General features: G+C 40.7%; 1 protein-coding gene across 1 annotated transcript in view; it reads left to right on the top strand.

Annotated features, from left to right (window-relative positions):
- Window positions 1–10,126: 10,126 nt before the first annotated feature.
- syne2a (spectrin repeat containing, nuclear envelope 2a) overlaps window positions 10,127–26,930 on the top strand; it is a 32,691-nt gene continuing 15,887 nt past the window's right edge. Inside the window, exons 1-20 of the mRNA XM_036147588.1 lie at window positions 10,127–10,313; window positions 10,593–10,722; window positions 14,470–14,531; window positions 17,543–17,638; window positions 17,756–17,833; window positions 18,074–18,166; window positions 18,271–18,467; window positions 18,673–18,872; window positions 19,318–19,418; window positions 19,870–19,959; window positions 20,160–20,261; window positions 20,342–20,479; window positions 22,833–22,997; window positions 23,140–23,252; window positions 23,340–23,508; window positions 23,692–23,788; window positions 24,894–25,078; window positions 25,173–25,325; window positions 25,414–25,551; window positions 25,639–25,740. Of these exons, the coding sequence (XP_036003481.1) occupies window positions 10,650–10,722; window positions 14,470–14,531; window positions 17,543–17,638; window positions 17,756–17,833; window positions 18,074–18,166; window positions 18,271–18,467; window positions 18,673–18,872; window positions 19,318–19,418; window positions 19,870–19,959; window positions 20,160–20,261; window positions 20,342–20,479; window positions 22,833–22,997; window positions 23,140–23,252; window positions 23,340–23,508; window positions 23,692–23,788; window positions 24,894–25,078; window positions 25,173–25,325; window positions 25,414–25,551; window positions 25,639–25,740 (2,352 nt within the window). The 5' untranslated portion in view covers window positions 10,127–10,313; window positions 10,593–10,649. The remainder of the gene's footprint in view (window positions 10,314–10,592; window positions 10,723–14,469; window positions 14,532–17,542; window positions 17,639–17,755; window positions 17,834–18,073; window positions 18,167–18,270; window positions 18,468–18,672; window positions 18,873–19,317; window positions 19,419–19,869; window positions 19,960–20,159; window positions 20,262–20,341; window positions 20,480–22,832; window positions 22,998–23,139; window positions 23,253–23,339; window positions 23,509–23,691; window positions 23,789–24,893; window positions 25,079–25,172; window positions 25,326–25,413; window positions 25,552–25,638; window positions 25,741–26,930) is intronic.

Genomic DNA, 26,930 nt, shown 5'->3' on the forward strand with positions numbered 1-26,930 from the left:
TAACATAATTTCCCACTCGCATTGTTGGTCTGTGTATAGAAACCAGTTAGTCTGGGGAAGATGTTTCCATTATCTAGGAAAAAGCAGTAATTACTTGATCCTACCATGTGAAATACAGGTTTGCTTTGTACAATTTACAGCAACTGAAAACTATATCTGAACAACCCTTCCTATAAACAGTCACCAGTGCAAAGTACAGTAGTTAACAGCTACTGGGGCAAAATAAGTGACTTAAAGTCAACAAAATTTTAAAGGTATTAATTTTATTTGATCCATATTAACAAAAATCCCAATATGAAGCAGGACTTCAGGATTGATGAGACGGGCATTATATTAACAGGTGAAAAGGTGTTCGGCATGGTTGCGCATTCAGTGTTCAGGGTCTGCAAAAAGTGAAAAAAGAAAAGGAAGATAAAATATTAATTTCACATTTTATTAGCCAGGAATATCAAATGTTCATGTAACCATTGAGATAAATCTAGCATCAAACAAAAGTTAATGCGGTAAATTAGTGACGCATCAGCACCATCATCATCATCGACCTATGACAGAGCCTAGTAGTCAAAAGAAAATACACTCTATGGAAATTATTTCAGCAGTTTTTTTCCACTATTAATACAGTGGAGTCCATGAAACATACTGACCTTTTAAGGCAGGACGTCTTCAGTCAAAAATCCCTTTAGCTACAGGCGTCTCTGTGCCAGGCCGCTGTTCCGTGTCAGCCTCTTGGGGGACGGGGGGGGGGGGGGGGGGGGGGGGACGGGGGGGGATTGTGCACAGAAAAAAAAACATCATGACCTTCTGAATCAACATCTCTACACGTCACCATGCAGGTAAAAGCTTGACGACAAGCAACTGAACGCTAAACTCTACGCAGACCCCAAACTAGGGCGGTACGATTTTGCCAGAAACCAAAATCGTGATACATTTCTACCTTAATTTAGTTTGGACTTTTCTCTGAACTAACCACAAACAACAAAAATGGTCTGTAGTTAAGGATATTTGTAAACAAGGAGTATTTAAAACAAGAAATATAACCGCTTTTATTAAATCTGTATATTATTATTATTTAAGAGAATAGCTTGCTGAATTGGACATCGATCCCTGTTGAACATAAAGTACAACCAACAAACAAGTTTATGTATTAAACAGATTGACCAGAACTTAATGCTATGGTGAGATTCCTGAAAGTTTCTGGTAAAAATAGAATTATATAAACTCTAAAACAAATAATAACATTAGATTATCTCACTGCTGCAGCTCTCTTCCATTTGGAGGCAAAACCATTTTCAACATATTAACAACACCTAAAGGGCGCGTTTCATCCATTAATTGTTACATAGCAAAAAATTGCAGACCTCAAAAATTGTGTCTTTTTAAATTGTGATTTTATTACAAATGCGTTTAATTGTCCAGTCTTACCCCAAACAGGTTAAAAAGTAGGTTTAGGTCGACAAAGTCAATTTGTTTTAATGATTTCAATCCTATAGAAAATTTGTGGGCAGAGATGAAAAGATATGCGAGTGAGACTGCTTCTGGAAAATCATTTGTCAGGAGAGGAAAAGGTGAACACTGAATTTGTTGTGATGCCAACAGAGAAGCATCCTGATGCGATCAATATGTGGAGCAGCTTCATTACAAATCTGCTGAGAGCAGACATTCAGAGAAAATTTGGTGACCATCCTCATGATGGAGCAGCACGTTTTGAGGCAAACATGATGGGAAAGTTGCAGAAAGATCGTTTTGGCTGCACTGCCATGAAATGAAGAAATAATACAGCAGGAATCAGCCAGTCGGTTCTGACCAGAACATAAAACTCCTCATGGCAGTTGCTGAGAATGTTGCTCATTTACGAAGGTACTGATGGTAAGCAACTAAAATGTACATCTTTATGGGCCATTAAAGGTATAGTGGACAATTTTTCTGGAAATGCTCAAGTCACTGTTTGAATACCTTCGCATGTGCAAGACCATCCTACCCGCCTTTTCACCATCGCATGAAAGAATCTCCCATATCCACTCTGGTCCCTTTTTTTTTTTTTTTTTCCCCTGGGGCCTTCCTCTTTTTCTCAAATTTGTCAGAAAGTTTGAGAAGTTTGAGAGCAGCGGCGCTACAAGGAACGGCTGAATCAAAGCTTGCTGGACACATAAAAAGGTAGAAGTGCGCAGCCAGCAAGATGAAACTAGCAAAAACATCGGCGTTAGGTGAGCACGTCACAATGATGGGCGTGTGGGACAACCAGTAGATAAGATAACACCCCCCCCCACCCAAACTCGAAGCTGAAAGATCATCCACTATACCTTTAAATTCATATAAAAACGTCTGATAAAGTGAAACGGTCACACTTTTGTAATAAGAGAAATATAAAAGTGATAACTCTAGCTAACAATGTATAATGTAAGAAAATGACTAAATATGCATTTAACGATACGAATAACTTCAACATGTGAATATGAAGAACATTTTTATTATTTTTACCACAAATAGAGTGTGTTTACAAGCCTGGAGGTTGGGCCCCCTTCAGTACCTCTTATTTGATTTATATCAAATGCGACTGAATTTAAAGCTTTAAAAGATAAGAAAATTGCTGCACTATGTTACATAGAAACATGTCCTCTCCATATAAACCCATAAGCAGGGAGGGAACTGTTCAGTTCGAGTGACAGGGACACCTAACGTGCCATAGAGATCGCCAGGCTGTCAATTTATTTTTTAACAGGACAAGCCGCATTTGTTGGATCAGTTTGCTTGTTTCTAGATTTGAAGCTGACGTTTCTGAACTGATTCAGGCTAATAGCGGATTTCGAGGGGTAAAAAAAATAAAAAACTTAGCTGTAAATGTATATTTTATTCATAATGGAACAAGTAAGAGAACACTAGCTTTATTATGTCAAAAATGCTATCCAGCACAACTACTTTAAAACATATTTGATTGATGCTAAAATGTCCAGAAATTTCTATTATGTACCATTTATAAACACCACTAATAAATGACTGTAAATTATTGAAACCCCAAGGTTCTCGCCAGCGTATTTCACTGTAACGGCCCGCTACTCTGAAACTCTTTGGCTCTCACAGATGTTTGAGAGCCACAAAAAGACGTTCAAGAGCTTCACTGACCTATCAGCGAAGTTATAAACCTCCCGGACAACATAAGCCAGTGCTCTAGCTGTTATTAGCTTGTTATTAACGGCTGTGTATCGTGCCGTAGTCACGTGACGTTCAATCCAGTAACGTATATCAATGGTTCTGCCTCCTCTGTGAGTTCAGTTTAGGTCACTCATCCCCAATTTAAGCAGCGTTTAATCCTTCTCTGTTAGTCAGTTTTGTTTAAGCTCAGTTAGTGTTCAGTTGAGTTGTGCCCCAAGCTTTGTTTATTTATCCTTAAATTTCATTTGCATTGATGTTTGAGCTTTTGTTAACTATTTCTGACATTATTAAATTGAAGACTGTATCCATTTTCCAAACACCGGCTGTCCTGCCTGTGTTTGGTCGACCGCAGAAGGTAAAGAGGTGCTACTGTGTTCAAGTCATTAGGAAACTACCACCACGTTTTTTTCCAATGCCACATCCACTTGTCACTTTATTGGTTTATTTAAGCCAAATTATTATCCCAATTTTCACTAAAACTATTTCATGTTCTCTTAATATCGTGCAGCCTTAATTTTTCTTAAATTCTTATTTGTACATATAGGGAGGTAGAGAGTAGGAGAAGTCTCCCTGGTTAGACCAGGCTGGGCTGGATGGCAAAGACCTATTTTGATGAAGAGATGGAGCCTCTGCTCTAACCGCTGGACCACAGAGCGTCCCGATGAAGATGTTTTTTAGGAGTTTATTCATTCATTTGCAGAAACTCCTCATTTTACAGCTCAAAACTGGAAATCATCTTATGCTTGGACATGTGAAGTTAATAGGCGCAGCCCTAGGCAGAGGTAGCAATCTATGGTAAAACCTGAACTCACATATATTGCTTATATCAAATCTTATATCAGAAGTTAAAAACTTTAAATAACTTACTTGGCTTCACTGCCTTCTTGCCTGTTATAGAGAAAAAATAAATAAATATATGTTAATAACCATATCTGAAACAGGGAGTGAAATATTGAATGTGTACTTGAATAAAAACCATGGGCAACTGATTTATTACAGACAATGGAAGCTAGAATGAAGTTTCCAAAGTAGTTTTTGAAATCTCAGTCCTACAACACCCCATTAACATCAAGTTTATCTTCCTCACGCATGAGATCTCTGGTTCTCCGACTTACCGTCATAGTAAAACGTGTAATAGATGCATCCGATGACGCCAATTCCAACCAACGTCTCCTGGTACACCTTGACGTAGTAAGGCAACCTATTGGCCCACCATCTTGCAAATTCGCTTCCAGCCATCTGTGGCAAAAAGCAAAGAACTGTATTGAGGTAGGCGTCCTCAAACCTCTGATTAACCATGTTCTGTTCAAGCAAGGCTGAAACCCCGTCTGGTTAAAAACAACAACAACAAAAAAAAACTTGCTTTAAAGTTATAGAAATGTTGGCGTGCATGACTCCTGACTTGCCTAATATTGTGTTACTTTGCTTTCCTGATGAAATACTAAAGTTTAGACCAACTATTTCATTTAACAAAGCGAGCCGACGAGCTCAGAAGGCTCCCATGGCGTTCAGCAGATTTTATGTTCTGTAAGTTATTTAGCCTTATTATGACCTTCTGGGGCAGAGAGGACTCATGTTTGAGGAGACAGTGGACTCTTTGGGTACCTGGGTGTTCACCTGGACAACACCCTGCTGGTTCCTGTGGCTAAGATGAGTTTTTTTTACAACATGCTACTGGTTAGTTCTTGATTTGATCAGAAGTCATTTACAATGTCTCCATCAGCACACTTTATTAGCTACTCTTGGGTATTTGCTTGTACAGTCGTGCATATTCCAGTTTTCACACAACGTTCTGTAGACCGGCTGCTGTCTCTTCTCTTTTTACCTTGAATGTTGCATTTTTCTAACGTAATGTATGCATATTCACCCTCATATGCCGTACTATCAATTAATAACTCCCCCTTCAGATAAGTTCATTCTCTTCTGCTTGAAAACGTAACTTTAGATCAGTGTTTTAGTCATGTTTTATCTTGTGTCCACTAAATGCTAAAGCAAACTTTCCAATTCCCGTCTTCTGGTTAGTCAGCTTTAAACGCATGAAACGCAAGCATTGAGTTACAATTACTTATCTAAATTTTTATTTGAAAACAAAAGAGAAGAAAATCGATTTCGCAAATGAATTAACTGCTCTTCCATCATTAGTTAAGCCAAACTTTAGCATTAGGCTAAGCTACTAGCTACATACAGCTGCAAAAACAGTCAATTCAAACACGGAACAAAGCGCCTTATTTCGGTTTAAATCAACAAATTACGATGAAAAGTGGTGTCCGGTCTCCAGCATTATCTCTTAAAAAACTAAATGCGAACATTTACTTACTTAGCAGCAGTTGGAAGGTCAACACGGCCGCTTGGGCTAAACGTCAAAGTTGTGGTGGAGGACTTCTTCTGCTCTGAGATGTGTGGTGCTGTAGCGGCCTTTCGGCATGTAGCGCCCCCACATGGTGGAACAGGTGTAACGACTGGTCGGCGATCGGCTGGCTCCACCTTAGGATAGGATTTAAACAAGTTTTATTTGTGTGCAAAACTTTTTTGTGCGTGCAACGTTTTGGCAGAAATTTGTCTCCATACTTGTGATTGGTCGTTTCTCAATGTGACGTACGGCTTTGCCAAACTAGCAAAGATACATGTTTTGTAGTATAATTTTGGAGCAATGTAAAAGGTTGCTAAATAACCTCGCAGTTGCAAACAAAAAAAAAAAAAAATGAAATAAAAAATTATACAAAATAAGAATAGTAAACTAAAGTAAAGTAAAGTAAACTTCATTTAAAAATAAAAGTAAAGTAAAGTAACTTCATTTCAGCGATTCAGTTGAAAAAATAAACTCAGGTTTGTCATTTATTTCAAGCATTTGTTCATTTAATTTTGATTATTTGATTATTATTAAGGTTCTAGCTCGTGAGTATCTCTCAGAAAATAACAGCACTACACAAGACAGATTAAAAGTATTTATGAAGACAGAAATGTGTTACTACTAATAAAAGTGTCTATTTCAGTAGACTAGATAGAAATACTAAGTACAGTGCTTTACAAAAGTATTCAGACCCCTTTTAACTTTTAAACATATTTTGTTACATGCCAACCTACAATCTAAATATCTTTAAAGCTTTAAATTGTATTATATGTGATTGATCTGCACAAATTAATCAGAATCAATAAGACACAAAAAATAAATACAAAATAATAAAATATAAATGGCACCTGTGTATCCACCCCGTTGGGTGGGATACACAGGAGCCAACAATCACCTTCTCAAATCACATAACCTTTTGTGAAATGAAGTCCACCTGCGTGCAATCTCTCTCAGGTAATCTGTCAGAATAAACACACCTTTTCTGAAAAGCCCCAGAGCGTGCAGCACCACTAAGCAATGAAGCACGAAGACCAAGGAGCTCTCCAAATAAGTTGAGGACAAAGTTATTGAGAAGTACAAGTTAGGGTGGGGTCATACATTTTTTTTAAAAAACTCTTTGATTCTACCCCTGGAGCCCCATTAAAGCCGTCATCTTCAAATGGAAAGCACGTAGTACCACAACAAACCTCCCAAGAGAAGATCGCCCACCAGAACTTGGAAAAATGGAAGATGGAAGATCTGTGCATAGGACCACAATAACCCCTACGTTCTATAGGGCTGGGCGTTATGGAAGAGAGGCCAGAAAAAAGTTATTAATGTTAAAAATAAGAAGACGTAGAGTTTGCCAAAAGGCACACGAGCGACTCTCCAAATATATGGGAGGCAGGTGTTCTGGTCAGATGAGGCTAAAATTAAAGTTTTCAGCCACCAAGGAAAACGCCAAGTCTGGAAAAAACCCAACACATACAGCCCAAGACCATCCACAAAGTGAAACATGGTGGTGGCAGAGGGGATGCTTAAGGGAAAGGTGTATGGTGCATCATTCCTGATCCAAAACCTTTTAGTCTGCCTGTGATTTGATAATTACTGTCCACCAAAACAATGATTCAAAGCGTACTGCTAAAGCAACATGTGAGTGTTCCCGCCTATTGAAATGTGTTGGAACGGCCTAGTCAAAGTCCAGACCTCAATCCAATTGAGAATCTGTGGTTAGACTTGATGATCCAACATGAAGGAGTTGGAGCAGCTCAGCCTTAAGGAATGGACAAACATTCCAGTGGCGAGTCCATAGAGTTATCTAAGGCCATTTGTGTTTGTAGGTGCTGCAAAAGGTGGCTCTACAAAGTACTGACCTTGGGGGCAGTGAACAGTTATGCACGCTGAGGTTTTCTGTATATTGTGCCCCATTTGTTGTTTATCTCCATTATAAACAGATATTACATCTTCAGAGTTGTAGACCTGTTCTGTAAAGGAAATGGTGCAACCTTTCAGACGATCTATTGCAATTAGCCACTGCAAGCCACTGCATATGTGCTCAACCCTGGGTAGAGGCTCCTTTTGCCTGAATTACTGCATGTCTTGCATGACATGGAGGCGATCAACCTGTGCTACTGCTGAGCTTTTAGGGAGACCCAGGTTGCTTTGACGGAGGCCTTCAATCAGCTGCATTGTTGGGTCTCACATTCCTCTTGACAATACAGCATCAATTCTCTTTGTCGTTTAGGTCAGACCACTTTTTCTGCCCGCACTCAACCACAGACGGTTCCAGGTGCTGCTGGCAAATTAAACCAGCATCTAAAAGGGTTGTCAGCCGAGGGAAGCATGACAGGCATTAAAAGTCTGTGGTGGACTGACTCCAGCTGAGGTCAACCCGTTATAAATCTTCCCCAAACTCTTGAATAAGCTTTGCTTCAAAGTCCTCTCGAGGCTGAGATTGTGTTCTCACTCCTGGTGAAAACTTTCCTCTACATACTTTGTCCTTCCGCTCAACTTTACATTAATACGTTTGGACTAATGTAAAAGTTGGTCACCGATTCTGTTCATAACTTTTATGGACAGAATTTCTAGGCGCAGCCAAGGTGTTGAGGGGATCCGTTTTGGTGACCTTAGGATTGCGTCTCTGCTATTCGCGGATGACGTGGTCCTATTGACTTCATCAGGGCGTGATCTACAGCTCTCACTGGAGCGGTTCGCAGCCGAGTACGAAGCGGCCGGGATGAAAATCAGTGCCTCCAAATCCGAGACCATGGTCTTGAGCTGGAAAAGGGTAGAGTGCCTTCTCCAGGTTAGGAGGATGTGCTACCCCTAGTGGAGGAGTTCAATTCCTTTGGGGTCTTGTTCACGAATGAGGGGAAGATGGAGTGGGAGATCGACAGGCGGATTGGTGCAGTAGTCTGCTGTGAAGCGGGCGCTGTACCGATCCGTTGTGATGAAGAGAGAGCTGAGCCAAAAGGCGAAGCTCTCGATTTACCGGTCGATCTACGTTTCCTACCCTCATCTATGGTCACGAGCTTTGGGTCGTGACCGAAAGAACGAGATCCCGGATACAAGCGGCTGAAATGAGTTTTCTCCGTAGTGTGTCTGGGCTCTCCTTTAGAGATAGGGTGAGGAGCTCAGTCATCCGGGGAGGACTCAGAGTAGAGCCGCTGCTCCTCCACATCCGAGAGGAGCCAGTTGAGGTGGCTCTGGCATCTGGTCAGGATGCCTCCTGGACGCCTCCCTGGTGAGGTGTTCCGGGCACGTCCCACCAGGAGGAGGCCCAGGGGAAGACCCAGGACACGCTGGAGGGACTATGTCTCTGCTGGCCTGGGAACGCCTTGGGATTCCTCCTGAGGAGCTGGCCCAAGTGGCTGGGGAGAGGGACGTCTGGGCCTCCTTTATAAAGCTGCTACCCCCACGACCCGACCCCGGATAGGTGGAAGATGATGGATAGATGTATGGATGTATGGATGGATGTATGGATGTATGGATGGATGGATGGATGGATGGATGGATGGATGGATGGATAGATGTATGGATGTATGGATGGATGGATGGATGGATGGATGGATGCTGCGCCCTTAACACTCAGCTACTTTAGCAAGCACCCTTTTCCAGCTTTTCCTGTACTTGGCGAGTCTTACGATCTGGTAGAGAACTGTCATGTCTGATTATTCAGACTATAGCATGGTCACCATATAACATCTCTGTAATCAAAATCCACTTTTATTGCTTGTATGCAATACTGTGATTTTCCAAGAATACTGAATGTGTGACTTTCATTAACTGTAAGATTTAATTATGAAAAACGCACCTGAAACATACCTTTGTGTGTCTAATGGACCTACATCATACACAGGCTTCATATTTTTGAATGAAATTATGAAAATAAATGAACTTTTCAATGATAATCTAATTTATTAGGACGAGCCTATTGTGAATGTGCTACTCTGAACACTTCTAAACTGCCCCTTTCTCTCAGGCTCAGTCCCTCACAGTAACGTTATGCCTTGGACTTAAATGAAACAAATCAGCAAGTTTAGAATCTTCTGTTCTGGTATTCGGTTTCTCTTGTTCTCTGGCCGCAGCTTACGGTTTACAGCTGCCGCACGGCCCACAGACTCCCCACAAGCCCCGTCCGCTCACCATAGTGAGGGAATAAATAAAACCCTGGCACGGCGCTCAAGGGTAAAGGTGACACTTTGTGACGACCGGCTAGTTTAACGCAGCCTCTTCTGTTCAGGTGAGCGCGAATTGAAGCGAATATTGTCTGGCAAAACCCAAATTAACATTTTGTAAAAAAGATATGTACATTATATTCAAAAACAAGCCTAGTCGACATATTTGAGACTCATTTTGCCGTTACGTGAAAATAAAAACCTGAAACCGTTTCTGAGAAATGCTCCAAGGCAAAGGTTACTACAGTTTCACCCTCACTGTATCTCCAAATAAGAAATCCCCACAGAGCGAGAGACACTTCTGTTTTTTGGAGACAAACGGGCCTGTGATTCCTCCAGCATGTCACTGCCTTTTTGCCCAAGGGTTGGGAAGTTTGCCTCGTCCAGTCATTTTGGACCGCCAGCAAAAAAAAAAAGGTGGGGCTTTCCGCTCTTTTCTGTCATCGTGCTCCAATGGGCAGGAGGCACCTTGTTCAGTCACGAGCAACCAAAGGCCAAGTCCCGTTTGAAGGCCTTTATGAATGTGGATCAAAGTCGAGCCGTGCCAGCTGAAGAGGACAACAGCTGAGGGAAGTTACTGAACAATCCTCACGCTCGAATGGATTTAACCAAACGCTGAGCCGTGGCCGCCTGCAGCGACGTCTCCCCAGCTTCAGGTATGTCCAAGACGTGTGATCAGGTCATCTATTTTTGTCCGCTCGCATTATGGAAGTGTGCAGCGGACTTCCAGGAGCTATCGAGCTCTATAGTTAAGTGTCTGCGTGTGTGTGCTTGCATGAGTGTCTGTGGTAACGTGAGGGTGTGTGTGAGCTTAGGTGCGTTCCCTGACATGACCAATCAAGCAGTAGATTCCAACCCGTTCTTCGAAAAAAATGCTCAGTTTTTTAATTTGCTGCTGCAAGTTTGGTTTTTTCTCCCCCCCCCCTCCTGGATAGATGATTAACGAGCCAGCGCATTCAGGACCTGGTTGAAGCGTTGCAGTCGGCGACAGCATGGCTTCGGGATCAGAGGGAGACGATGGAGGCATTCCCCTGGACATCGATAATGTTCACATGCTCCTCCAAGGTCAGACTATTTCTGTTTCTGTGGGGATGTTGTGACGTGATGTGCCATGGCTGGGAGTCACCGGGTTTTTCAAAGCTCCAAAATTGATTTTATTATGTATTATATACCCTAATAGTGGTCAGTGATGAAAAACGACAGCAAGAGGGTCTGAAAAGACTTTAGATTTCTGTACATGAAGACAGTCATGATTCTCTGTGATTTCTTGTTATATTTCTGATTCAGAACAAGAAGCTGCCCTGGACGCAATGCTAAATGCCGGTCACTGCTGTCACTTTCAATTTCGCTTTGGTCTGTCGTGATGAGAACGAAATAGATTTTGCAATTTATGAAAATACTCTGAAATTACAGAAGTGGAAAATGTTCACTCACGATACTTACTGAGGATGGAATTTGTTTTCCAGCTTACTTTAATTATTAGACCAACAGTCCTGGATACTCGCGGCAACAATTTCATGACAAATGAAAAACAATGTTAATTGATAAGGTAATTATTTAACTATTTAAATAATTTCTAATAGAAACATATTAATGAGCACATTTGCAATCATAAATACAGTACCTCGAAAAAGGTTTCTTTTTTTCGGCCCTTTGCACTTTAAATACTTCCACTCATCAAACAACTTTTAAAATCAGTCAAAAATAACCTGAGGAATAACAAAATGCATATTCCTGTGGTGATTTATTTTATTAGGGGGGAAAAACTATGTGAAAATGTATTATTTGATTAAATTTCAATACATCCCCCCCAGACCTGATTGTATCCTGATCTGTAGAAGAAATTATTTACTTGTCAGGCAACACGAAGTAGGCCAAAAGGTCTAAAAGGTCTGAAAATCAACAGATTATGCACCATCTAAGGATGTTCACAACACATGAGAATAAGAGTAACTCAAATCTTTCACCCTAGAAGTGGGTCACAAAGCCATCATTAAGGGTTAATATTCAAAGGTGAAAACCGTCCAGGGTCCAAAGCAACACAAATCTTAACAACAAACATCTTAAGTTTACCAGCAAACATCTCCAGAACTTATTTTAACTATTGTATGGACTAGTGTAAACCAAGCAACATTTAATGAAAAGGTCATCATACCAACAGTCAAACATGGTGGTTGTCGCATAACATTATTGGGATGCTTTTCTTTCTTCAGGACCTGAATGAGTTGCCAGAATTGCTAAAATCTGCATGTCCAGCTTTAAAGGGCTAAAAAAAAATCTATATATCGGAGTGGCGTAGTCAAAGCCTGGACTTATAGCCAATTGTGGTGATGTGGCATGGCATTAAAGAGGCTGTTCAATGTGACTGAATCAGAACAACGGAACAAAGAATAATAACCGAACGTCTTTCATGGTGATGTAAAAACTAGTTATCACAACAGCTGATGGCAGACTCTGCTGCCAATGACTGCCAGTCAGTGTTTAGAGGTAAGGAGTGTTTAGTATTTTTCTCATAGGGCCAGGTTGGTCTGGATAGCTTTGTTCCCTCGATAAATGGCGTCGTCATTTGAAAACTGATTTTTGCTTTTACAGTAATGTGAGTATGAGGATCTGAAACAAAAAGTCAAACACAAACAAAATCTGAAACAAGGGAAGTGCTTTTGTCATGCTACTGTTAATGTGGAGGAGAAAACCGCATAGAAACTAATTAAAGCAAGGATTTCTATCTCAAAAGGAAATGCTTATCTAAAGTGTAATCCACCTTTTTTTAATGTTTAAAGACTTTATTTTTACTATTTTAAGTGCAAGTTATCGTCACACAGGTCTTGAAATATGGACTTTACATTAATAGTCTGACACCTACAGGCTTAACATTACACCTGTCAAACAATAAAAGGTATCCAAGTATCAGAATAGAACAGGATATTTTTGATACCCAATAGAATGGTCCCTAAAAGTAACTAAAATGGGATTTTCTTTTTTTAATTTAACATGGCACAAATGGTTTGTGTTAAACGAACCACAGGATCTCTGCAAAATCAAAATCAAAAGACAAGATTTAACCAGAAAGTTTTGACCGTAAGTCTTTTGGTTGAAATACCCCAATTACCTCGCAGCCAGGGGCAGTTCTAGACGGGGGCCAACAGGGGCCTGTGCCCCTGTAGAACTGTTCCTGGCCCCTGTTATGATCCCTGTACTAAAAACATGATATTAAATTTCTTAGGATGATAAATGCTGACAAAGATACCGTCACTGACTGGTAATTTGGATCAGTTGTATTTTTTTTTTCCGTTTATGTTTTTACCCAATAATAAAACAAAACAAAATAATTAAAAAATAAATATAAAAAAATAACAATAATTAAAAATTAAGCTGTTTCACATTAAGCTCCTGCTGTACTGAGAAAAATCAGGGGTCTGCAACCTGCAGTTCCAGAGCCACAATTTGCTCTTTGGCTTACTTAATATATTAAACGATGTAAGGTTGACCTGTTAAGCCCCCCCACAATCTTCTGTTCTGTGCCCCTGTGAAAAAACACTGGCCCCACCCTGGCCCCCCTGCTAAATTTGGTCTAGAACACCCACTGCTCGCAGCATCAGTGATTCACGGCGGCGGAGGAGTGATGATGTGGGCTCAAGCTTAATATCACAATGTCGCACTTTCTTTTTGTAACGGAGAGAAGCTATTAGCTTTGTTCCACGGTTTTAAACTCAGCACAAATATGGTTCTGCCCTAGCAGGGTGTAATATACCAAAAACAAGGGTGAAAAAGTCGTGAAATAATGCAGTCGAGAGACAGAATGTTTTTCTGCTGAAAATACAGACATGCCTGTAGTTGCCGAGTCCTCAAAATGTGCCACCGCAAACCATTTTTTTCACCGTTTCATTCTTCCACTGAGCAAAGAAAGTCATTATACACGTGACTTTATCATTGTTTGGTCTCCAAAGTCTTTGAACAGGGTGGAGTTAAGCAATCGCACCGTTTAGAGGTATCTGCCGCGGCAGGTTCTTAAGCAAACGGCAACGCCGCTCGCTCGTTCAGATTCATGTTTGTTTCTGTGGGAGAAAAAATAAAAAGTTCAAGTGTTGTTGGCGAGACGAACCTACAGTGCGATGTGGTAGTCATCAAACAGCTAATGTTGAACGTTAGCTCACCGTGTCTGTGACTCTGTGTGTGCTTATCTGGGCTTTTATTGTGTCTGGGAGTGTGCTTAGCAACGGTGTGTGTGTGTGTGTGTGTGAGTGTGTTTGTGTCCGTATCCAGGTCTGTCTCTGCCTTGGAGGTGGATCCTGGTTCTTACGTCTACTTTAACCTAATGAGGAAGCCAAATGGTGTCCAGCTGCCTCATGGGGGGGAAAGGAGAAGACACATTTTTACACCGTTTTAAATGGATCCTTTATGTAGTTTTTATTCATTAGCTGCAGATTATAAACATGGACTTTAGAAAGGTCCATTTCTCTGACAATGGTGAGTGATTGGTGTGCTTGCACCCGTGTGATCCACAGCAACATTCCAGCTTGTTATTACAAACGTCTGATTTTTTTACTTGGCTTTGAACGTTGTCGTGTCAGAAATGTTGAACCTATTTGGAAACATTTGCAACCGATCATAAACTGAGGCGTGGACCAGTATATTTGGTTAAGGATTTTCACATTGTTGGGTTACAGAGCTGGGAAGGTTGCAGCATGTGAGCGTTTTCTGTGCTTCGCTCAAGTTCTTCTGTCACATGTGGCATCATCTGCATCTCATTACTGCCGGAAATCAAAAAGTATACCAATAAAATTCTATTTATTTCTCCCTTTTTTTTGACAGTGGAGCAAGAACAGATCCAGAAAAGGACTTTTACCAACTGGATAAATGCTCAGCTTGCCAAGGTTGGTTGGGCGGTCATGACTCATGTTAATCACATTACTCATATTTATCATATTACTCATATTAATATGAAAGGTGGAGCAGTACCGTTGGATTAAAGAGAGCAGATGCTTCGAATAATCAAGTCTTCAGAGATTGCATCACGTTTTGCTCGTAAAATACACACCTCTATCTGCACTGCATTGCTCTTTCCAACACCAGATCTTTGTATTTAAAAAAAAAAAAGCATCAAACATATTTAGTATCTGAAGCAAAAACCAGCTCCGTTGTACATTTGTATGTCACAGACAATCGGGTCATTTCCAAATGAAACACGAGCTGCAGGGTTAAACCATCTGTAAGTCCAGAGACGCTGCAGATGTGCGTCCTGAGCCGTAAACTGTGAAGAAAAAAAAAAAAAAAAGCCGTGCGTGGAGCTCGGCCTGCTGACTCACCGGTCAGAGATCAGCCGAGCAGCTCGTGCCGCCTCCATTTGGACAGAGACTCCTGGCCGCTGACATGGAACTGAAGTATAAATAGTGCTTCCGTGGAGCAGAACAGCATGTAATACGAGCGCAGCCTCTTCATGAATTCACCTAACGTTTGACTGCACTCATGACCTGCAACCTGTTGTTGGACTCCCAGACTGGAAGCTCTTTTTTTCTGTCAGCTAGTGTGGAGCTCCCACAACGGACTGGAAGAACTGTGCCATTATTCAGTAAATATTCTGGTTTTAGTGCTATTGTTTTGCCCTTCAGGTCGAACGTCACGCTTACACCAGATTTTCGCCATGTGACACGACTAAGAAACAAATCACTGTTCTCCTTAGGATGAACCAAGGTCACGTTTGGTGCCTGCTGTATTAGAAATAAGACAATCCTGCCAAGTTCACATTTAATGTGGTTCATAATTTTTCACTGTACTGTGCCTTTCAACAATAAATATACCCTAAAAACATATCTAATATTAATGTCACGTTAAAACCACAAACTGCTGTGTATTTTATTGGGATTTTATGTGACAGAGCAACATAAAGTGAAAAGTGAAAGAACAAGGATGCAAGTTTTTGTTTTCTACAAATACGAATCAGGAAACTGTGGCATGTGCATATAAATCCATTCTCCCGGAGGAAACACTTTGTAGAAGCACCTTTCACTGCAGGTACTGCTGCACATTGTTTGGGGTATGTCTGTCTCTACCTGCTTTGCACTCCCAGAAAAAAATGCCCCATCCACGGATCAGATGAAGAGCGTCTGTGAACAGCAACGTTGAAGTCCTCCCGCTAATTCTCAGCTACATGTCGGTCTGGGCTTTGAACATTTCTCACACGTTAACATGCTTTGATCCGAGCCCTTCTGTCTCTGGCTCTGGCTCTGGCTCTGTGTTTGGGGGTCGTGGCCTTACTGGAGGTAAACCTTGTACCCCGTTTTTAAACCTTGCGCCCTCTCACAGGTCAAATTTTGACTGGGTTTCCAGTCCTGATCAAATGATTTATTGTTTTTCTCTGGCTGTCCTTTAAATCACTTTGGATTGCCTTTGTATGGATGATGCTATAAATATATTTGTCTTGCAAGGTGTTAGCATTTTGGTTTCATTTGACCTGAGTACCTTCTTCTACACATTTGCTATGTTTCTACTAGACGGCTCGCTACAAACTTTGAACGGCGCCTCTTGTGGCTTTCTTTCAGCAATGACTTTCGCTTTGCCATTCCTCCAGAGAGGCCAGATTCAAGGAAGGCACACGGAACATCAGTCTCGTCATTAGATTGTCCCTCCTTTGCTGTAAATCCCTGCAGCTCCTCCAAAGCTACCTCACGCCTCTTGGCTCGTCCCCCAGTTTAAATTCTCCTTGAACCGTCAGTCAGTTTAGTTTGACAAGCATGTCTTGGAAGCTTTGCAGTGCCATTCCACGTTCCATTTTCAAATGCTGGATTGAACGGAGGTCTGTGAAATGTTCTGGAACTGTATCCCTAACTTGTCTGCTGTGTTCCTTGGTCTTCCTGCTGCTGTTTGTCCCTTAATGGCCGTCATCAACCCCTCAGAAGCCTTCAGTCAACAGCTGATTTAATACTGAGATCAAGGAAGACCGATCACCCGCTACTACCATCTAATGTATAACAGATTACTGGATCAATGTGTGCTTCTGTGCTTTTTTGTCTCTCTTGTTGTGTCTCTGCTCTGTCTTCTGTAACCCCCAGTCAGTCGAGGCAGATGACCGTTCATACTGAGTCTGGTTCTGCCGGAGGTTTTCCTTCCCGCTAATGGGTGGTTTTTCTTTCCACTGTCGCTTCATGCTTGCTCAGTATGAATGCAGACAACTCTCCCTGTGGCTCTACGCTTCTCCAGGAGTGAATGCTGCTTGTCGGGACTTTGAAGCAATCAACTGGTTCCCTTATATAGGAAAATTTTGACCAATCTGTATAATCTGACCCAATCTGTATAATCTGACTGAATCTGACTTTGTAAAGTGCCTCGAGATGACATGTTTCATGAGTTGGCGCTATATAAATAAAATTGAATTGAATTGAAATTACACACCCATGGCACTGCACCAATAAGTGGGTATAGATAATAGATGGAGGGATGGATGGACTCACTAAACATTTCAGAGTTTTCTTGTGAAAGACTTTCAAATGTATCTTTCCACTTACAATTCTGTGTTTCTTTCTGCTGGTTCATTACATACAATCCCAATAAATTACATTGACGTTTGTGGTGAATTTGTGCCAAAAGATTCAAGGGGCACTGATACTTTAGCCAGGTTCTGTTAGTACAAATAGTAAAGTAGAGTTATTTTTGCATAATCGTCTTTATCTGCTCAGTCTGACATGGTTGTAAATGTGTTATTATTGTGCATCAAACATTATATTGCAGGTTTGAAATAAAGATGATGTGTTAGTGCCAATCCTATAAGATGGTTTTATTTGTCTATGGGGAGAAATGTTTTCACATTCACTCCTCTCGTCCCATTATTAGTCTATTAGTCCAGTATATATATTTTTTTTGATTGAATTCAGATTTTTAATGGTTTCAGAGATGCTCCCCTTCATACGTGTCAGACTTATTTTTGGACCTCAGAGATGGTTCACGGCTTCTGGACCTGTTGGAAGTGATGAGCGGTCAGTCAATGGTGAGAGAGAGATTGAAAATGCCTCCAAGATACCTGAAATACAAAATGTGTTCAGTGTTGGGATGTAATTCTAGTAAAAATAAAAAAAAATAAAAATGTGCAAAACTGTTTTCCCAGAAAAGACAAAGAGGTCGAGGAGTTTTCCAGCAGAGGGCCAACATTGAGACGGCGCTCAACTTTCTCAAGAAGAAATCTGTGAGTTTCTTAAACTTATAACTGTGATGTAAACATTATGGGAGCAGGGAAGAGCTGACCAAAAGGTTTAAGGTTGAATGTGTCAGTATCTGACAGCCGGTGTTAGGTGAAATAAAAGAATTTGCCAACCAGGTGTGCAGATAAACTTCAATTTAAGAATAATAAAAAAAGGCACAATTAAGGAGGAGGGTGGTCAACTGCCCCCAAAATATACATGCTAAGTGGACCTGTTGTGTGTAGATCAAGCTGGTGAACATAAATATCCCAGACATCATAGACGGACGTCCATCCATCATTCTTGGCCTGGTGTGGACCATCATTCTCCGCTGTCACGTGAGCATAATCCCAGATAGTGTGACGTATTTGTTCAATGTAAAGGTGAGCACTGATTGTTTTTAAGGCTTTTTTAAAAGAAAAAAAACTCCTACATGTTTCAGATTGAGGAGCTGGCCAGTGCTCTTTCCTTTAGCTCCCGTCATTCCTCCCTGGACTCGGTGGCCAGCCTGGACTCCTGGTCCGGCAGCCCCATCCCGGCTAGTCCGGTCCCCGCGGGCCGGATGTCGCCTCTCCACAGACGCTTCCGTGTTTCCGCCAAAAAGGCCCTCCTCATGTGGGTCAGAGACCAATGCAAAAAGTATGTCTGCTGTTTTTACAGCCGTCCTTTTACAAGCGCCAAATACGTGCAATACAGTTGGAATTTTAATTTTGTTTTTGTTCCTCAGCAGGAGACTAAATAACCTCGATGATTTAATTATTTTGCCAAATGCAGACTGGCTTTTAGTGCTTACAGTTTTACTTCAACATGTCAGTGATAGCTCTGTGGCCGGGATTCTCTGCAGGGTTCATTGCGACGTCAGCGTGAAAGACTTTAAGTCCAGCTGGAGGAGTGGGGAGGCCTTCCTGGCCATCCTGTGCGCTCTCAGACCCGAACTGGTGGACCTTTCACGGGTCGAGACCAGAAGCAATCAGGAGAACCTGGAGGAAGCCTTTCACCTGGCCGAGAGGGAACTCCACATTCCTCGCCTCCTGGAGCCCCGAGGTGCTGCGGGTCAAATGTTCTAATAGTTTCCCTGTAACACGCTTTAATAACCCATTAGACAAACTAGATGCATATTAATATTTATGTTAGTGCTAGACTAACTCTTTATAAGTCAATTAACGGATATATTGATTACTTGTTAATGTCAATTTTATCGATAAAGCATAACAGCTTACATAACTTTAAAACAGTAATGTTGACTGAGTTGCTTCACAATCTAATTTTTTAATAGTATATTTCCTGAACAAAACAAACAATAACTAATTAACTTAAGGGAGTTGGTTAACAGGCAGTCACTTAATGGTTAGTTGCTGTGCTGTAATCATAGGTGTTGTATTTGTATTTTTAGATCTTCTTCCAATTTTCTCTACATCCCAAAATAATGTAGAAAAAAGAAAGGACGAAATTACATTGACGGCAATAGATCTTCCTTGTTCCCCCTCAGATGTAGATGTTAATGATCCGGATGAAAAGTCCATTATGACGTATGTGGCCCAGTTTCTGCAGTACTCCAATGACGTGCCGTCGCCTGATGACCACCTGCAGGTTGGCAGCACATTACCGCCTCCGTTTAGTTTTAATTCAGTCTGTCAGGCTTACTGATTCAAAAGTCAGTTCTTTTTAGATTTTAGCTGTATTTTCTCAGAGTTCTTTGCCATGTTTTCTCATCTTACTTATTCATTCTCTATAAAAAAAAATAGATGTTCAAAGGCTGAAAAATCCACTTTATGTGGTTTTCCAATTATACTTGATGTTAGGAAAGAATTTATTGTTTTGTGTTTTTGTGTGACCAATACGATCTTTTGTAGATTTAGCAGATTTTTGCAGACTAGATTAGCTTTAATCGCTGTCCTGTAATGTCAGTTGGTAAAATCTGAGAAATTAAGCCGTTGTTTCTTCCTGTTCTGAACCTCTAAAATCTCCCTCTGCGAGTTTTCATCTCCTCCTCTCTTCCCTCTGACTCCATCTCTCTTTCTCTGAACTGGTGGCGGTAAAGCTGTTTCCTTCGGAGCAGCCTTCAGTTTTCTCCCCTGAGAAACTGCATGCTGTCTTTTCTCCAGCGGTTGCTATCTCACCATTTCACCAGGTACTTGCTTCTCTGCCATCTTTTGCCTTTCATTTTCACCATTCGTTGCACATGTTTGTGTTCTCAGTGATGGATTTTTTATATGTAAAAAAAAACCTGGTTACACAGCTGCGTTTGCGATTATCCAGCTGTAACTGTGTAATTTACCAGACTTAACACTGTAATGCTTACTTGTACTAACTTTAGAAATGATATTGTAGGTGTCTGCAAATGAACGAGCGCAGGATATTCAGCAGGCCTATCAGGAGCTTTCAGAAACATGGAAAGCAGCGGAGGGATCCACCTATGCGGAAAAATATCAGGTAACGCGATGCACCAGTACTTACAAAATGCATTTATTTCATATTGCTGGGTCACAATAGTTGCTGGTTTCCTTTCGCAGCTATATGAGGGCCTCATTGCTTCCCTCGCTGAGCAGAGAAGAGCGGTTATGCGTCTCTTTGCCGCCACAAGACGATGCCCAGAACTGAATCCAGAAGAGCAAGCTCTGAGGACCGCGTGGGAACGTCTGGAGGAAGAGGTGGGAGAATCTGCTCGGCAGAAAAAGCACCTTGATTTTAATCACTCCTGCCTAACTATGGTATAAAATGAAACCTTGATTGAATTAACAAACTGTGAAGCTGCTTGTCAACCTTGGCAGTTTTTTCCAGTTTCCCTGCTATAAGATTTTGGAACAGTGCACACACAGAGAACCTCAAAACTACAAGCAAGCAGATTTTAAAATACCATATTGATTAATTTTTTCCTCCCTAGCTACAGACATAAATGCATTAATTTTCAACTGTGATTAAAAAAAAGTGTAAAATACTTCTAAAAATAAATTCATCTTGGATTGTTATAGCATTATCCCAAATTGAAAAACAGAAATAAAAATCCAACCTTTGAAAAAAGGCTGGATAAGGATCCCAGTTCATTTTACCTCTGCTCACAGTCAGAGAAATAATAAAACATAACAGCAGCAAAAATAATGGCATACACAGCAGAAAAAAAAATCATTTTTTGTTCTGCCATCACATACATGAACTCAGACTTTGAGGTTTACTAGACTAGCTTTTCTTAAAGAAACACTTCAAGAGGGTCTGATCTGAAACCACACTGCAAAAAGGGAACTAAAAGTAAGTTTAATTTTCTTGAAATTAATGTATTTGAGCAGGTAAATAGGGTTATCTGCCAATGGAATGAGTATTTTTACCCTTAGAATAAGATAAGTAGATATAATATACTTGAAATAAGATGATGAAGATGAGTTGTTCCTATTTGAAGTGCAAAACCTTTTTCCTTTGGCAGATCATTTAAACTTGCCAGGCCATTCAAGGACAAATAGTTTAGTTCCCTTTTTGCAGCGCAGGGATGAACTTTGATAGAAAGTATGGCATCATCTACTCTTTTTATTATTAGGATATTTTAAATCACAAGGTACTGAACTCAACAAGCAAAAGGAAGACGGTTCGTCATTTTGTCTATTAGCAGGATAACAACCTAAAAGAAATGACCAAAATCAAAGGCAATGAAATGTTACAGGAAAAGCTCTTTTGGTCAGAGTGAGTTGAAAAGTATAGACAGAATCTGGACCAATTAATAATAAATAAATTAATTAATACATGTATTCAAACATAATAACTGGACAATATTTTCTCCCCCATTCCTGATAAGTTAATTGTGTTTTGCTTAAATAAGAACTTACATAAAAAATTGCCTTCATAATTGTTATTCATATTACTTAATCTAGTGTGTAACTCTACGCGTTTTTTCCACTGTCATGCCCAAACTTCTCCCTAATAAAGTTATTTCTATCTATCCACATTAAAGGTATGTGATTAAAAATAAAAATTCAAAGTGAGATTTTGCTTTAAATCCTATCTTTCACAATTAGTGGCTTCAGCAAATTTGTTTTTGTGCCACTGGTGGCCTTTATTTGACTGTAGGAGGACAGGAAGTAGGGTTGAGACAGAGTAGGGGAAGACATGCCCAAGGGCTTGGGATTCAAACCCGAGACTGTGGCCTCACGTGGGTCACAGATTCTGCCCTTGCACCACCATCGCACCCTGCTGTTTTTTTCAAAGTGTATATATTTAAAAAAAAACAAAATTTGCAGCTGAGTGAAGATATTCCTCCAACCATGGAGTTGTTTCAAGGAGATTGCCTTAGAAATTATATATATATATATATATATATATATATATATATATATATATATATATATATATATATATATATATTTTTTTTTTTTTTTCTTTTATAAAACAAAACATGGACGAGCATTTCTATCACATTATGTCTATCCTGGAAGTGCAGGAAGTTTTCGCTGTTTTAAACATTCATGGAGTTGATATCATTGATTCTTAACACTAATGACAGAGGAAATAGATTCCATACATGTGTTTAGAAAGGTTGAATAGGACATTATAGAAAAATAGCATATCGATAAAATAGAAATCACATCGGATTGATATTGATAATTATTAACAAATTCAAGACATCTATTTTAAGTGCAGCCCTGGCCATTTTATGCTGCTGCTTAGCGACCCTGTTCTTTAGATACAGAACACACAAACACTGAATTAAAACTCAAACCTTTATACAACCAACTTTTTACCAAACCTACAAGTTTTTTAAAAATAAAAAAGAACCCATGCTCTCTGAACTCTTTGAAGGTGACAGAGCGTTCCTGGGTCTGCGTTGTGATTGGTTGGGAGGATGTAATGACTGTAATATTAACCTAAATGGCTAAAACGCATAAGGAAGGAAATCTTTTATTCTATTGAACCTTTTATTGATCCTTCTTTCTATCATCGACACACGTCCTATCGATATGTATATCGTTATTAAATTATCGTCCAGCCCTAGGTTTGAATGACTTTATCATTCTTCAGCTCCAAAAGTGTGAAGCAGACCTGGAGCAGAGTCTTCCTCCTCCTCTGGACTCAGTGGTGTTGTGGCTGCAGAGAGGAGAGGCAGCGCTAAAAGAGGAGGGAGGGAGAACAGAAGACCATTCAGAGGCTGCCAAACATGCAAGAACAAAACAAGACCAACTAAAGGTAGTTTTCTGGCGTAGCAGCAGACACTGACAATAAGAATACTGCAAATTAGTACCGGAAGCATAAGAAAATCCCAAACCTTTTATTAAACTTGTCAATTTGTATGTTGTTCATCTGCTCAGCATCTGATGTTGTTTTTCAGACATTGGTTAAGGAGATGAATCATTATGTGAAGCTCACCGATAATTTCCACAATGTGGACGAATCAGGGAATCTAAGGGTGCCCCCTGAAAAGCTCGACGACATTAGAAACCGGTGTGTGAAATAATCGTTCAAGTCCCATTAGACGATGTTATAAAATACAGAAACAAGGATGTCATTTTGTTTCTGATTTAAAAACAGTTTGACCGGCCTCCGGGTCTCAGCGGAATACGAAGTAAGAAAGCTGGAGTTTGAGGAGTCTCGTCACACGGTCCTGGATCTTCTGAGGGACGTCAGGACCAAGGTCCAGTCCTGGAGCGCTCCGTACCGGTCCCAGGAGTCCGTGCAGGTTCTGCTGCTCGACTGGCACGTGAGTTCAAATCTGAAAAAGCAAGGCGAAAATCTTCAAGTGCAATTTTATTTGACAGTTAATTATCTCTAGATTCCAAAATCATATCTATTTTTAGACAATGGTGTCCTACAGATCATCAGATTCTCTATTTGCTTCTGAAAAACAGCAACATTTTTCATCTTCTCTGTGGTCGTCTACCAGGAAACAGTAGAGCGTCACAGGCTGCTCCTGATTCTGACTGATGCTCTCCAAAGCCTGAAGGACCAGATGAACGTCTACATCAGCAAAGCCTCTCTAGGTACAGCACCAAGCACACTCAGTGGCAGCCTGGGTACAGGTTACTGAAACCCTTGAATCAAAAAGAAAATTTTTCATGAAGAAACACAAAAACTTACCTAAAGGACAGCACAGAGAGACGGATTCTTTAAAACATTTCTCCAGACTGTCCTCTCTTGATTTTCTTTGGCTTATGAACTATATATTGTTTTGATTTGATGACATGTTTTTGATAATTTTCCAACTGAAATCATCTAGGGGTTGTCATGCTTTTCAAAATACAAGGGCCAAGCACGCTAACGCACAACACCACAGCCTCAAAAATCCTCCACCGTCCTTTTACGTGGTCACTGTGACGTAACTTTACTCTCTGCATCATCAGATGTCCTGCTCATTGTTGCTACGCATCCTGCTGCTACATACACTATCCATATTGTTTTCCACATAACCTTTCAGTACCTATAAAATGTCATTTTGGTTTGCAGCTACATTCCTGACAAATACTTGTAACGTTTCTTTTTTTGGTCTAGTCTAATCTTTATAGTGGGCACGAGCTGGTTTTCTACATATATTAATACCAGACCCACTATGAATGGCTGTTCTGGAGAGGCTCTCTGTCATATCCAACCAAAACACATAGCCCCCAGCATTAAAACGTTCAAATGCATATTCGGCTCCCCTTATAGACTGCTAATAGTTTATAGATACGTTATTAATTAGTCTGTAAACCCTTGGTGTTGAGAGTGTGCATTAACTGAGGGCGAGAAAGAGATAAACCTGACCGGTTTGTGCTTACAAGGCAGTAAATGTTTATTATAAGCAACTATAGATTAAAGATGCACTTGAAAACATTAGGCTCACTATTTGGTGAGAAACCGGTCTGTTTTTCTTTTCCTTGCCCTTAATTACGGCATAATAAACATTTATGAATGAGTTATAAAGTGTTTACAGACTATATTTTTTAGCCATCTATACAGGGAACCGTATTGTAAAGTGGCACCATTCTAATGTGCTGAATATGACTGTATATGCAAGCAAAGTGTGCCAATTGTCATGATATATATATATTTTTTTGCATTCACTCTTAAAAAGCAATGATTTACTTCTCCACACTCTTTGTTTCCCAGGTGGAGAGTCCCAGCTTGTCGCTCGTCAGGTGAAGGAAGCAGAGAGCGAAGCAGAGCTGCTCAAGCAGAAGACGGCGGCTGCAAAAGAAACGATGGACAGAGTGGCGTCTGCTTGGGATGTGTACAACAGGAGCCTGACTTCTCTGGAGGCTTGGCTGGCGCAGCCTGCGGCCGCAGAAGCACAGGTGACCTCAGCTCAGATGTCCTGAAAATGTGTAACTCAGAATCGAATCCGTTAAAGTGGCTTTAGATTAACTTTCTTACATTTGGACGCTCTAGGAGATGGGAGAGTGGACTTCATGCCACGCCCGGTTAAATGAGGCGGGGAACTTCCTTACTGAAATGACGGAAGCTTCGGTCAGCCTCACCTTGGTGAAGCGACTCAGCAAAGTCAACATGCAGTGGGCTGAGCGCATGAAGAAGACCGTGTTTGTAAGACTGCACGCCCATTCAGAGTTATCCGTCAATCTCTTTTTGGGACAATACATTCCTAAAAAGGATTTTTTTTTTCTTTCCCTAGGAAATATCATCTTCACCCAGAGTTGGTTCCTCTTCTCTCCTGATGTCAGAATCACTCATACAGGAGGCTGGTTTGCTCATGGTACAGCCGCTGGAGGTAGCCTCCGTCCCTCTGAAGGCTGTTAGAAAAAGGCTACAGGTGAGCATAATTATTAGACAATGAAATTATGGATTTAAAAAAAAAAATGTTTTAGACTTACTATATTTTGTCATCGCTCTCTTTCAGTCCATGAGAACAAAGATGGAAGAGGTGGATGCGTCGTGCAACGTCCCTTCTGCAGACCCTCAGGCAGCCCAGATAGAAAACCTTCAGCAAACTCTCCTAAAAGTAATATGCAGCGCTGGTTTATTTATTATTTATTGTCTGTGCCCATCTAAAGATAAGAAAATGCAAATTAGACATCGAAGACATCGACCGTAAAAGCATTTATAGCACTTGATCTTTTGCAGATTTTGTCACCTGCCAACCACAAACTCAAATTTATATTAAATACTTTTTTTTTTTTTTTTTTTTTTTGAAAAAAGACCAACACTAAATACACAATCATTGTTGCTGGAGAAAAAATACTCGTGGTGTTCAACATAAGTTACAAATAAAAGCGTGATGTGCACCTGACGTTATTTAATTGGACTGCATGTTTAGGGTTGTTGTCATAATGGGAGTTAAACCTTCAACCTCCACTCATCTTCCATCAGTGCTTGACGAGCACATAGAAAATGTGGATCTCCAGAGTTATCATGGACCTCTCTCCTTTTCTGCATATTGCTCTCCTTGCCCGGCCTGTCAGCTGAAATGGAAGATGTTTGTTGGTAGAATCAGTTTACCAGTTGTTGGTGAGATTTTCAAAGCTGGGGGTGTTATTTTAAAACTGCATTAGGTCTTCATGATGCCGCTTCTTCACAAACGTTCTTGAACAAACCTCTGAGGCCTTCATAGAACAGCTGGATTTGCCCAGAGATTAAATTACACATCAGTGGGTTCTGTTAAGGAAGTTATTTGTGGAGGATATTTGTTTCAATTCAATTTAATTTTATTAATATAGCGCCAATTCATGAAACATGTCATCTCAAGGCACTTTCCAAAGGCAAATTCAATCAGATTATGCAGATTGGTCAGAAAGTTTCCTCTCTAAGGAAACCCAGCAGGTTGCATCAAGTCTCTCCAAGCAGCATTCACTCCTCCTGAAAGAGCGTAGAGCCACAGTGGACAGTCGTCTGCATTGTTGATGGCTTTGCAGCCATCCCTCATACTGAGCATGCATGAAGCGACAGTGGAGAGGAAAACTCCCCTTTAACAGGGAGGAAAACCTCCAGCAGAACCAGAACCAGGCTCAGTGTGAACGGTCATCTGCCTCGACCCACTGGGGGTTAGAGAAGACAGAGCAGAGACACAAAAAGCACAGAAGGACATATTGATCTAGGAGTACTTTCTACATTGGATGGTAATAGAGGATGATCTGCCTCCCCTGGATGATGTCACAGCTAACAGAACGCCAGACCAGGTGTACCTACTATGAA

The sequence above is a fragment of the Fundulus heteroclitus genome, chromosome 15, assembly GCF_011125445.2.
Source record: "Fundulus heteroclitus isolate FHET01 chromosome 15, MU-UCD_Fhet_4.1, whole genome shotgun sequence".
NCBI classification, from domain to species: domain Eukaryota; kingdom Metazoa; phylum Chordata; class Actinopteri; order Cyprinodontiformes; family Fundulidae; genus Fundulus; species Fundulus heteroclitus.